Source organism: Mycteria americana, chromosome 5 (genome assembly GCF_035582795.1).
Source record: "Mycteria americana isolate JAX WOST 10 ecotype Jacksonville Zoo and Gardens chromosome 5, USCA_MyAme_1.0, whole genome shotgun sequence".
NCBI classification, from domain to species: domain Eukaryota; kingdom Metazoa; phylum Chordata; class Aves; order Ciconiiformes; family Ciconiidae; genus Mycteria; species Mycteria americana.
The window spans coordinates 45,452,265-45,466,600 of record NC_134369.1 but is presented as its reverse complement, the minus strand read 5'-3'; the positions used below and the strand labels follow the sequence as shown (position 1 = coordinate 45,466,600).

The 14,336-nt window shown below is 40.5% G+C and overlaps 1 protein-coding gene across 4 annotated transcripts in view; it reads right to left on the bottom strand.

Moving 5' to 3' along the window:
• The window catches only part of PRORP (protein only RNase P catalytic subunit), a 54,024-nt gene that overhangs the window by 36,804 nt on the left and 2,884 nt on the right, over positions 1-14,336 (bottom strand). For all 4 annotated transcript variants that reach the window (XR_012775931.1, XM_075503132.1, XM_075503133.1 and 1 more), the window contains exons 3-4: positions 12,705-12,752; positions 7,058-7,190 (exon numbers count right to left, since the gene is read on the bottom strand). Coding sequence is in view for 3 of the 4 variants with exons in the window: in XM_075503132.1 (XP_075359247.1) it covers positions 7,058-7,190; positions 12,705-12,752 (181 nt within the window). In the remaining variant the exon portion in view is untranslated. The remainder of the gene's footprint in view (positions 1-7,057; positions 7,191-12,704; positions 12,753-14,336) is intronic.

The following is a 14,336-nucleotide window of genomic DNA, read 5'->3' as shown; positions in this document are numbered from 1 at the left end:
ACTTTATCAAGGTATGCCATTCTTAAACCTTGGTGAAATTCTTCAATTTCTTCTATTTCTCTCTATTTCTTCTTATACATTCTAGCTAATGTAAGAAAGATACAGATCTGAGAAAAATCACTGCATCAGCAAACCACATCTGTATTTTGCTTAGCAAGATCTGAAGATGATATACAGTGGAAACAAGGTTAGCAACTGTATTTTAACCAAGCAACTGGTGTTCAAAAAAACCAAAAACCAGAAAATTAGAACCAGATTTTTCTTGCTTGATTGCACTAACTGGAATATGAAGAATGTATCATGTTAGGAGAATTTCCAAATAGAGAGGTGACAAAGTAGTAGTTTAAAAAGACTGTGGAGGACAATGAAACAGGTTTAGCCAGTGGATTGGAAGAAAGGAGCATTCTTGTGTTGCAGGGTGGTCTAATTTTGCTGCATAACCATTTGATGGCAAAGGAGACCAAGTGACCTGAACAAAATGCCAATTCACTCCTTGCTATATGAATTGAGAAAAGGAGGCCTGTGGACCACCCCAGAAGATCTGACCCACCCCCAAAAGAGATTCTCTAACGCTGAGGTAATCGAAGGAAAGAAATATGTGCCGAATTTATAATGTTTTCATCTAGAACTATTTCTTGCTACTAAGGAAGCAGCTAAGTCTTTCATCCTCCTGCCAAGACTCTGTGCTTCTGTTTGCTTCCATTATCAGGAGCCTCTGGGGTAAGGGAAGATGCAAGAGAAACCTTAGAAAGATTCCACCTGCCTTTGTCTCTCACCACCCGTTTCCCATTCGGTCTCCCTTCTTCCCCTCCTTTTCCTTCCTCCCAGAAGTTCCCTCCCCTCCAGCAGATCCTACACAAGAAGAGTGTAACATCCACCCTGAATTAAATGGAGGCACGAGGACAGAAAGTAAGCAGGATAAAGGCTGCAGCTTGGGCTGCAGCGCGCTCAGACTGAGCACTCTACTACTGCAATTGTCTCAACACCTGCCATAAACCATTACCTGTCTTTATTTTGTGCTACAAGATTGAGTAGTGGATCAAGCTCTGAGGCTAGTGTTCTCTCTAACCCCCAAACTAACTCTAGTTCTAGCCAAAACACTGCAACTGAAACAAACCCACAGCTAATCCTGAGCCCCACTCAGACAAGCTCTCCTCTATTCTTGTGGATGTTACAAGATCTAGCAGCAAACCTGGCTGTTAAGGCAATGCAGCATTCTGCCCTACTGAATACTAACCCTATACTGACTGAGTCCAGTGGCCCATATTTAGCAGAGATCTGGCAGGAAAAAAAGAAAAAAAAAGCTGTTCAACCCTATCTGCAAATGTTGTCTCATCTTTGTAGGTTTCCCTAGACCTATGACTCCACATCTTCATGATCCAGGAGTCTTCAGGCTTGATATCAGTGTATTTAATTCTAACTGCAACCCTATCCTTATCTACAAGCTAATGACTGTATCCTTCCCATAACCAAAAATTAGCCACAAGCCAACAATAGATTTAGTCATCAATCTGCTATTCTGCAAAACCTGTAGAATTAAACTGTAGAATTAAACTGTTCAGCACTGGCCATCCTATAATCAAACAGCAGCTGTAAGCAAGTTTTTTGATCAGTGTTGTTGCAGACTAGATAACACATTTGTCCTTACCGATGCCACCTCTCATTTAATGCTCTGGCCTAACCACAGTCATATTAAGTGAGTGCTTCAACTATTTTAAGTCCCAAATACCTACCTAGTCTTATCCATAGCCTAACACCAACATGTACCCAAAAGGCTACCAATAAGTCCTTCATCTCCACTGGCATTAGCTCTCTCAATCTGAATAAACCTGTAAGATCCCAACAGTAACTCAAGTTCTCCAGCACCTGCTGTCCAAAACACTAATCTCCAAACACCACACTTTCAGGACTTTCTAGATTCAGCAATAACAGGTTCTCCCATCCTTGCCATCCTGAAACCCCAGCTTACCTACAAGCCGGTAACTCATACCCAAGCAAAAATTAGTCATAACTTGCTCATCTAAGCCAACCTCAGCATTCATCCTACTCTTGGGCCTCGGGGGGGGGGAAGAAGGGAGGGAAGCAAGCTCAGAAATCTCTACCATCTTGAAGGCTAGGCTTAGCCCTAATCCTAACCCTAACTACAGCTCACCACCCCTATATTCCTCTCCAGAACTAAAAGAAAGCTTTCAACCCATGCTGGCACCGGCAGGATTTTCATCCTGCCAGCATGGTTCTTGCAGAAGCTAGCTCTGAATCCAAGCATTGTCATTTTAAACTGAACCCTAGCAAAGTGACCCACTCTGCCACAGAACTGACAAGAGGACTTTCAGTCATTCCCACCTGAGAAGAAACCACAGGAACTGTTCCTGCCCAAAACAGCCCCCATCCCAGTGCAAGGGGCTTTGAAGCATTCAGCGACATGCCAAATTTTTGCACTCCTACTGTAGAGGACAAACACTTAACTGGGAGTCTGATCCCTTTGCTGCAATGTGGCACATATCTGGGAGGGAAGGGGGCACATGAACCCATGGGAGAAATTCCACCCAGCCTTCTCCTTCCTTATACGTTTCCTCCCCTCAGAAAGTTCTTTGCTCCCTGGCAGTGACAGGGAGGAGGTAAATGGCACACATTCCCATATATGTGAATAGAGGTAAAGGAGGTAAACAGCTCACGTAGCCTGGGCTTTAGCACACACTGTGCACACAGTATCAGCTGTTTGCTGGGAAGGGGTTTTCTCCTCTTCAGCCCCTGATCTTCTCAGAAGACACAGCAGGCCTAACTGAATTAACTAGCCTTCTCTTTCTCCCTGAGCTCAGGCAAAGAAGCCGTGACATCCAGGTGCAAGATGGACAGCCATAATCACCCAGACGTCTCAGGGCAGGTAAGGGTAGGTCACCTTGGAAACAGCTCACGTGCAGGCAACTTAACTGACTTTGACCACAAGTTGAGAGTCAACAAAGCAGGTAGAAGAATGAGAAGATCACACTGGAAGCTGGGAGTGAAGACTCTGCCAGATGGGGTTAGGGCAGACTGTGTCAGACACAGTTTTCTTAGTTTGGAGTACACAGGGTTTTTGGAAGTAACAAACTACTCCATTCAGAACAGGACTGACATATACCACACAGGGCTTTGGGGCAAATAATGGAGTTGGGAAACATGCACATGTGGAAGGAGAAACAAAGCTTTATAGAAAAGAAAAGGTATCAATCTAAAAGTAAGAGATAGAGCTTTATTTTCAAGGCTCCTTGGAAACAGCACGACCTCATTCAGTTGCAAAAATAACACTGAGATGAATGGGTCACTTCCTCTTCCCCCTCCAGTCTCTTATATTCTAGAAGAATATGTAAAACCCCTTTACACACTTAGCACAGATCTAGTGTGGGGACTTTACATGCCCACAAACCCATCTCTTCCTGCCTTCCTGACAGCACATACACATCTCCCGTGTGCTTCCTTCCCCTGCACAACAGTCCTTTCAGGCTTATCAGGGATGTAAAGTAGCCACAAAGGGAATAAAATTACTGCATTTGCGTATTTGAGAGAAACGCCTGGAAGCAGCTGCGACATGAAAGTTGCCACAGCAAAAGTTGATTCTGCCTCTCAGTATACCAATTATATCATCTCAGGCTCAGTGGCATAGCTCCCAATTAAATGCAGCCAGAGTAAACAGGCATCCGACTGAAAACATCATATAGACAGACATTGGTACAAAAGGTGACAGTCTCGTTAGAATTGTTTAATTTGTATGGCAGCCTGCAAGGTTGCAGCTCACTGTATTAGATCATCATATGACACCCTAACAGGCCTTTCAGTAGTTGCGCATAAAGACCTGAATTGATGTCTATTTTAATGTGTAACAGGATTTCCTTATCATGGATAATCAGTTTTACAGTTCACGCAAGCCATCTTTTCAACGTATTTGTAAATAGTGTTCACTACCATTCTGATGTACAAACCTAAGTTATTTAATTTTCTTCCCTAAAACTAATTACAAAAAAGATTTTTTTTTAATCACAGCACAACAGACTACTTTTGGGGGATCCTCAACAAACCAAATCTTTGCTCCTAGTTTTCTACTCTGATCGCATTTATTCTTAAGTGAGAGAAATAAAATCAAATAAAGCAATGATGCTGTTGCAGAACTAAGACAAAAGACTATTCTTCAGTGAAAAAAAGAAAAGATTCCAAATGCATTACATATTCAATTTGAAACACTGTTCGAAAAAAAAAAAATGTTTAGAGCTCAAAGCAACTCAAACTGCTTCCCTGAAAAATCATTTCATTGCAAGAAACACAGACGCACTAAAGAAAACTAGTTAGGAGAAAAGAAGGAATAGAAAGCTAAAACGTTTTCTATTTGAATTGCGGCTACTACAAAAAAATGACTGACTGGAAAATGGAAAACCCCCCTCTCAGATATACTTGCTTACATCCTATTTTCAGCCTCTTCACCTAGCTTCCCCTCTGGAAAACCCTGGCTGCAGGAGAAGTCACACAGTCTGGCATACCTAAAATGGACAGCATATTTCCATCACCACGTCTGCTTTCACAGCACAAAGGCAACTAAAAAGTCCCAAATTTATTTCTGGAAACCTCTGACACATCACAACACTGTTTTGCCCCTACCTCCATATCCATGCTCAAAATTCACTGAGGGAGCAGACTTTAAGCTGCACAGCCAACAGTAAACACACTGAGTTCATCTCCATTCAGCCTCCTGGTGACCACCTGCCAATAGGGAACTGGAACAAGGTCAACTTGAAACTAGCAAGTGGGTGGCCCCAGAGTGGTAAATGACGGAATTTCAGCTATCACATGGACTAACAAAATCTACTGACATCAAAACTTAAAATAGTGTATAGAGTCTTTGTTTCATTAGATTGCATTCATTTGATCAATCAGGTTCTCAAACAGGGGGAACGTCATTTCCACTACTGCTCAGCTTGGGCGTCAATGTTACCCAGAACTCCCTTCCCAAATCTCCCCACCTTCAACTGGTACTGGTAATCTAGTGCTGTGTACTTGACGAATTTGAAATTTTCAAGCCAGCAGTCACCACAGGGAACAGAAATGAAACTTCACAGACTAGACAGCTAACTGGTTAAGGAATTAAAAGTTTTGTTGTTGTTGCTTTCTTTAATAAACCAACCTTAACCATCATTTTCACAAAGGCTTTTAGAGAACAGATAGAGTTAGTTGTACAGTGTGCAATAAAACGCATCCTTTTCTTTATCTTATAGTGTTATCAAACACCAGTATCCATTAAATACTTAAAATTGGTACCTTTTTAAGGATAATTTTACTCCGCTGTACAATTCACAGCTAGATCAACTAAAAGTCCTGAACCGAGGAGAAAACCTGTGTGAAAATTAGATGTCTGAACAATAGGCTGCATATACTACTGTCCTGGTTTTGGCTGGGATAGAGTTAATTTTCTTCCTAGTAGCTGGTATAGTGCTGTGTTTTGGATTTAGTATGAGAATAATGTTGATAACACACTGATGTTTTAGTTGTCGCTAAGTAATATTTACACTGGTCAAGGACTTTTCAGCTTCCCATGCTCTGCCAGGTGCACAAGAAGCTGGGAGGGGGCACAGCCAAGATTGTTGATCCAAACTGACCACAGGGCTATTCCATACCATATGTTGTCATGCTCAGTATATAAACTGGGGGGAGTTGGTCAGGGGGAGGTGATCACTGCTCGGGGACTGGCTGGACGTCAGTCAGTGGGTGGTAATTGGTTGCATCACTTGGTTTTTTGTTTTCCCTGGGTTTTGTTCCTCTCTCTCTCGTTATTTTCATTACAATATTATTATTATTATTATTATTATTATTATTATTATTATTATTTTATTGCAATTATTAAACTGTTCTTATCTCAGCCCACGAGTTTTCTTACTTGTGCTTTTCTGATTCTCTAGGAATCCCCTAGGAGGGGGGAGGATGAGCAAGCAGCTGCGTGGTGCTTAGTTGCCGACTGGGGTTAAACCACGACAACTACAAGCACCCCAACACTAACTGTTTCAAGTTTCTATAACTGTTACAGATGCGCAAGGTCTGTGTCCGCAGAAAGCCTGAAGAATTAAACCTGGTGTCCTCCTCCATACTTCCCGAATTGGTGCCAGGGGCAGCAAAACGACATCCACACGACGTCCTCCGTAGGACATCACCCTCCATTGGGCATCACCCTCCGTAGGACATCACCCTCCATAGGCCATCACCCTCCATAGGCCATCACCCTCCATAGGCCATCACCCTCCATAGGCCATCCATACTCACGCAGGTAAAGAAAGAGCCCCCGAGATGTGGCGTGGGCGCCACCTAGCGGAGCCCAGCTTCACTGCGCACGGCTACCGCTGATCCCCGCATGACAGGAGCGGGAACTAGAGCTGCTGTGGCATCTGCGAACTATGCCCTCTCATTACGTTTACAGTGGCCTTTGAAAACCCTGATACTCCTGATGCATACTGTAATTATAAATATGAAAGCGTATCTTTAAAATTGAGGGGTGGTCGGTTGGTTGGTGGGTTGTGAAAGCTGACTGAGCAAAGTGATAATTGGTTCTTTATTGTTTCTGGGAAACAGCTGCCCAACTGAAAAATCAAATATTCAGCACATAAATGTAAGCTTCAGATATGATACTGAACTGAAGAAACACTAGGGCTTCTACTTTTTTGCAAGCTCAAAATACTAGATGTCTTATTTTGTTCTAGTTACTGGGGTTTATTCCATATTTAAAGTTTAGCCTTTGAAAGATTAAAAGATTTCCATACCTTTTAAATTTTTTAATGTAAAAAAAAAATTACATTTTAATTATTTCAGTATCCATTAACAGCTGACTGAAAATGTAAGAACAAAGACAATATGAAAGAGGTCAAGACTTAGACCCATTTTATAAACACAACTGAAAAAGGTACATAGGATACTGAAGTATCTAATGGCCTATTAATGTTCAAAGCAATTAAAACACCACAAATCTTTTCTTTTTAAGTACTTGAACATTAATTGTGTATTACCCTCCTAGACAATGAACCTGACAGCATGCAAGACCCACCTGCGGGCTTGTCTTTCTAAAAGTGTCAGTTCCGTGTATCACGTCCCGTATTATTCTTTCGCTGAGGTTATTGTACTCCTCTTCGGTGAGGTTACTATCCTCCAGCTGATGGTTGCAAACTGGGCACTGTCCACTGTAATAATAGTGAAACAAGAAAATAAAAGGATAAAGGCTTTTAAATAAGAAATACCTTAAATTTTACTAACTTACTGAGTGTCTGCATATAATTCTTTACAAGAATTCCACCACAGTACAATAATCAGAAAATTAGTTGTAGTCTTTCTGAGATGCATCCAAAATCTACTAAAGTCATTAGAAATATTTTTATGTGATTTAGTGCAATCAGGATCAAAGATTTAACTCTAGAGATGGTTGAGGATTTAGGACTAAAACTCTGCATGAGAGCATGGGGAAAAAAAAAAGTATTTAAATATTCACCAGCATTTATTTAGGCCTTGAGAGATCAGAGTTCAATTCCCAGCATTACCACAAATTTCCACATCTCTAATATTTGGAAGTTTCCCTGCTACGCAGGAGAGTCACCATGGATACATACAGCCCAGATCTCAACGTGGGAAGGTGATGCACTTGCACTGGCCTGGCCAGAACATATGAAGTAGCTGAAGGCATACTAGTTCAAGCTAGCAGGCAGGCCACAGAGCCTTGGTCTAGCTATAATTCCATTCCAAAGTGTTACAAGTGTTACAACAAGAAAATGCACTAGTGAAATGCTCCACTATTGTGCCACTGACTGCTCCTACAAAAAAGCTAAGCTACCTGTGCCTGGTTTATCAAGTTTTGGAATAACCAAACCTGTCACAGGTATAGGAACACCCCCGCCCAGAAGGAAAAAAAAAAAAAAAAGAAAGAAAGAAAGAAAGAAAAGGTAACATAAATCTGCTGTATCGTTGCAAAAGCAAATAATGAGCAAGACTGCCTTCTTTGTGCCACTTCTCTTTTGATACTGGACTTCCCCTTATTCCTAGGCTAAGACTGTTTGGTCAGATCTCTCTAAGGTGGTCAAAGGGAACAGACCGAGAGCAGAACGTGACTGAAACAGAAATACTGTTTGCTTTGAAAGCCCTCAGCAATACTAAGTCACACTTGCACTGCGTGTCTGTACGATGCCCAATTCCACCAGAGATTTTCTAATATCAGGCTGACTGCACCCAAACAGAAAGCAGCTTTACATTGCTATCTCCTGGCGACTAAGCACTGCTTGTTTCTTTATTGCTAAGGAACTTTCGTTCCTGCTCTGTAGCACGGGCTAAATATCATCACATGGATCTAGGAACATAGACTTCTGCAGATGAAAAAGCTCTGCAGCTACAGTCAACCAATGGCATCATTTAGTGTTCATTTCCCAGAGCCAGAAACACCACTCCATCATGCACAGCTGTGTCAGTGATTGTATGATTGCATGCAGCACCAGGACAGTTTCCTTTGTCATGCACATCATCCACTTCTCTGTACTCTTAGTCTCCTCATTGCAGGGCCAGCAGCTGTGGTAACAATTGTGGTTCTGCAAATCCCAAATCATATGTTGTTTTGCCTCCGACACAGACAAGAACTCTCCACTGATGTGTTCATGCATGTTTTTAATACTAAAAGACCAAAGAGACTGAAAATCCATCATAAAAGAAAAGATTACAGAATAGAACAATAGGGGATGTGAAAAAACAGACCTCAAACTCTTTCGTTTCCTCAAGAAGAGTGCTGGTATGTCATAGCAGATCCTGAAAAATTTTCCAGGACAGCACGAGTGAGGCAACGCTACAGAGAACACACAGATCCATGCCAGCCAAGAGGCCCAACTATTTTTCTAACCAACCTAGTGCTGCAAAAACTCCCCAGGACTGGGAAAGGCCATCAAAACAAACCACAACCAAGAGAATCATGTCCATTGCTATGAGTTGGGTTTTTGTTCCTACAGCCTGCTGGCACAGCACACGCATAATTCCAATATGCAACCCAAGACAAGCGTAACTTCCGTGGCCACCTCTGGATTTTTGTATGATCCCCCAGAACTATACCTTGAGAGAAACAACAAACATCTTTTTTAATATCTAGCCTTTTCTGTTATTTCATGTCTCACAGTCACCACCTCTGCCCTAACATGTAGTATGAAGGAAATCAAACTGGAACTGTCATCGCTTCCATGTCCCATTTGTTCATTCTTTTCTTTCCTAGTTGTCTCTCCCGTTAGCCCCTATAAACTAAACACAGAATCAACACAATGCACAACTCCATACACAGGTCAAAAATGTATGTCATGTATCATTACCATGAACTTCTGGGCCCACCACAAAACCAGCATGTAAGGTGGGGTAACAGTGGAGGACTGAGATAAAACAACCTGCATCTCTGTGCTTGAATTGTGAACTACATTAACCTTTTCTTTTTTCCTAAAAAACTTATCTGAAAGTTTTGCAGATACACTTTCTAAAGACAAACCAATGAGCTGCAAATATACATAGACTTCAGGGGTACACTTCTTGACTCGCATCTCTGATTGTGGGTTAAACCTAGAAATTTTTCCAAGCTTAACTCTTCAATAACTACATGAAAAAGGAAAAAGAAACGGTCAGATAGGACATTAACATACACCAAGGAAATTCATAGTCAGTCATGTCTGTTCTCAAGCACTTCTGCCAAGAACATTAGACGTGACATCCAGCTTGCATCTTCGTCACCAGATTGGACACTCCAGCCACGGTACCAAGAAAATAAGCAGAATCTAGTAGCTTCTCCAGCAGGCAATAAAATGACGCTTAGACTGAACGGGTCTTTGGTTCTTCCTGACTGACAAACAATGCCGCTTCCTCCCACTTAAGCTTCTCTTATATGCAGGATATATTGATATTTCACATTTTTCCTTTCTATCATGCTTTGTTCAGAAACCTATATTCACGCAGCTGGGCATAGTTTGAACAGAAGGAGTAACCATTCTTCTCTAAATCCATTCAAATATCTTATTTTCACAAGCACAACCTCAGAACTGAATTGTAGGATTTGAGCTTTAAGTGTTAAAATGGAATGAGTTATTCCCCCCTGGCTGTCTCCAGAGAGATATCCTAGAGATGCCAAAGCTAAGTCATTGTCATTTTCTAAAGCCATGGCAATCAGAAATGTTAAATTCTCCCAACAGAGCATACATTAATGCACATACCATAAGCCAAGACTGCATTAATTGCAATGCTGACAGTGCATTTACTGAATCAAACACAGTTACGCATGGAATCCCAACAATGGACATTCACTGCTGCATACAAACAATACACTCCAGTTGCTCAACCCACTGTGGCCGCTGCAGGCTTAGCCTACATACTAGTATAAGCAATGAGACTGGCTGCTCATATAGCTGTAAAGTTACCATTAAATACACCTAATTGCATTAAGGAACTTCACAGTTTGGCAACTGATAAGAAAGGCCTAATCAACTGTTATGAGACTATTTCAAAATCATTACGCCTAAAGTTCAAGGACCTGTCCCATAGTTAACTTGGATCCTTCTGCAACTACCACTTTCAAATTACTTGGAAAAACCAACTCCCCATACCCCAACAAATCAACCCACCCCAATCGCCTATCAACCACCAACGCTCCTGGAAGCCAGTTTCTTCTTGTGAATTCTCAATGTGGACTCCCAAAGCGAGCAGAGGCAAAACAGGCACAAGAAACACTCAGCATCTTGCAAGACTGGACCCTTAGTCTAACTGGTGCTTTGCTACAACCATACCTTTAAAATTAGCTTGCAATTTTTGTAACTTCTCATTCATCATTTTAGGATTTCATGCCAAGAAATTCCTACACAAAAGGCTTTCACCTCTGTAGGATATATAGCTGTCCTTACAGCTAATTGACCATTTAACTACTTTTTTGAGGAACTACTTTTTTTGAGATTGGAGTATGATGGCACTTACATATCAAGCATGAAGTCAGACATGCTACAGTGATTTGAATGCAGGCTCAAAAAACTTGAGCTGCAGCTTTCTATAGCTGACCTTGGAAATCCAAAGCTCTTGTAACTCTCAAAGAAAAATGGTCAGCAAACTTCAAGGTTTGTTTGCAGGGGGTTCAAGCTTCTGACTATCACAGTTCAAAGAAACTAGGAGCTCAGTGCTAGAGGAAGAAGAAAATAACCTGGATATGAGCATCTTAGGTAAAACTGCCAGTATTTATACAAAATCAGAATAACCTATGAATAAGCCTATTAAATTGTCAAACTCAGTTTAGGAAAAAATAGTTCTTCTGGATTTTTTAACTTAAGACTAATTTTAAGACATCAGTTATGCTGACTGCAGAGATGAGTCTAATAGCAATCACCACATGAGTTTCAGCGATACCTTAAGGGCTTTGTCCTTCATGATTAGGACCAAAAAAACCTCCACAAAAAACCCAACAAAACCAACAAACATTTTTTTTTGCTTTCCTAAATCTTAAGGATCTTTTCTGTCAGAAGCCATTTCATTTAAATACAATATAATTCTTACATTCTTTTTCTTTTCTTGAAACCATTTTAATTTTACTCAAATACTTATCCAAGTAGGCTACCTCAAACTTTTTTATTTCAAAATAAAAGTGTTCATACAGTTATCACAAAATAACTACAATAAAGCACCTTGCCACCACTTTGTTCACAGATTCTTAATCCATGATAAAATGTGAGGTGATCTAAGTTAGTTTGGCTCTCAAAGTCTGTAACAGAGTTTACAGACAGTAAGATAACAAGCTACCTCTTAACCGAGACAATCAACTTTAGAATTTTAAAACTCTAAAGGCTGACAAAGGTTGTCTAGAATTTGGTGAATCATCATAATACAGTATAGTAACACATACATAATAATAATCCATCTTACAGTGAACAACACCTACTCTTAGGACAGTGAGTTATGCTGTTCTTTCATGGGCTTCAAAAGCAGCAGACTCTACATGTGCTTTTACTTCAGAGTATGCAACACTGTATTTTTATAAACCACCCAAAAAACCCATAATCCATTGGAGACATTCTTGTAATTAATACATTTATAGTTGCCAAATTTTTACAAAAACACAGAACTAGGTTTCAAACAGAATAACATTTAAAATAGGAATTTACAGACATTAAGACTGTGCTGTAATAGAAACATGTATCCAAGTTATCTCTGTGAAAACCTAACACAAGAATCATTTTGTCTTCACTGAAAATCAGGTGGGAAGGCAGAACCCTTCCATCTGTACAAATTAACTGTGTGTGAATAGTATCAGTTTTCAAGAAGACATCCATCTACACACCAAAGCCGCTCTGTTAAATATCCTGTTAAACAATGGTATTATAAAGCCAACCAAAAAAGTAAGTCTTTAATTCCTAAACAGTAAACAAATAAGCCACCCAGTAAAACGGCAGCTCTTATTTTTCTCTGCGTTTTTCTGTCTTGCTCTGCTTAGTATAACTCCTTTCCAACTGTGCATGTTGGGTCTTGTTTAATGCACAAGAATGAGTTGGAAACTGGAGTTTGGGAAATCATATGTACACAGCAAGGTTCATATTCAAGGATTAAAATATTTTCTTATGTAAGGAAAGCTATTTTTTATATTTATGAAAGAAGAGTTCAAGATAGAATAATCAAAGACAACACCCCACTTTTAAATAAAATGTTGTATTTACCTGTCTTTAATGTTGGTCAGGTGTCCTCTCCAGTTCCCTCCTGGTATACTAATATGTACACAGGGAAAGATAAATAAAAACATTAGATTCTTATTTAACAATACCTGAATTACAGATAAAGAATAATTCTATTTTGGTCAACATTTTGAAATAAAAGACCAATCAATCATCTACCCTGCAAAGAAATCATACAAAGACTCATATGTAATTTAGCAACGCCTGAAAATATTATATAAAGAACCAGCATTTAACAACATTCAGAGAACTAACACCATCAACCTCCCCAGTTTATGTTGTCCCCAAATATGAAGAACCATACGAATAACCAGGCTGCACTGACAATTTTTAAGTTGCTGCCCTCAGAAGCACCTCAGAAACCAGCTGGAAAAGCAGGAATCAAGATTTCTATGCAGATGTCATCCTGAGAGATTAAGAAAGATATGCTCATACCAAATGCTGCATTGAGACTTTTTGACTCCACATCATTATCATCATTGCCACCACTACCACAGCCGCCATCATTTTACACCATTACAAGCTGGTGTAAATATTCCTTTTGACCCACAAGATCCAAAACAGAATAGGTTACAGAATGGGAATACCCATGACAATGACAATACCCATGACAACTGCAGACATATCTCCCTTTGCTGCTGTGTTTATCACAGGCTGCACAATCACACATGCCGTGGGCTTTGGAATAACGGTCCTGCTTCTGCCCTCCTTTCCCATTTCTCATGCTGATACACAGCAGTTCTTTAGTTTTCTTACCAAGACAACAGGCAACAGAAACTACTGTGATTCTTTGTTGCACACTCAGATCTCTGTATTGGATCTGGTTTTACTCACTACGAGGAAGTCAGTGCTGGTCTGCTCTTCAGAAAAATCATTTTTTAAAACTAACATCTATTCAGTTACACTCACAGAGCTCACTTCTGTGCTTACTGTACCATCAGTTTCCTTCATCAGCAAAAGTTACCTCCCCATCAGCATCATTTTTGCAAGACTAACAGTGCTAGAAGTTATCAGATTCTACTTCTTTTTGGGAACTCCACGTAAATTGCTTATTTATTTTCAACTACCAGCCTATACAAGTTCAGCACCAGCAATTGGAACAGACAGGTAAAACTGAGCATTTTGTACAGATTCACAGATAAGCAGCCAGATGGGATAACTGATCACCTAGCTCCATCCCTCTATTACGGACTTTGTTTCTTCTTCATGTTTGAAACACTACTTCCTTCAGGGAAACACTCAACGTCGATCTTAAAACATGAGTCTACCACAATCTTTCATGGATTGTTCTAACAGTCAAACACAGTATTAAAGATACAAACAGGAGTTTGTCTAGCTTCAGCTTGCAGCATTGGTTTGCCACTATATACAGGCAATATATAGCTCTTAACGTACTGACTGCCTCTGCAGTCTCCTTGCCAAGGACTTTTTATTATGCCGAGTTTCCTGCGCACGCAGCACACACCTACAGATAAGTCCTTCTCTACTCACTGGGAAAATAGCACCCCACGACAGATTTTCACCCACTAAACCAGTTCATCTCAACTGAAGCCTACTCTGTCTGCTCCCTAGCTGTTCCCAGGAAAGAAAATAGCTAGGGGACAGCAGTATAAACCA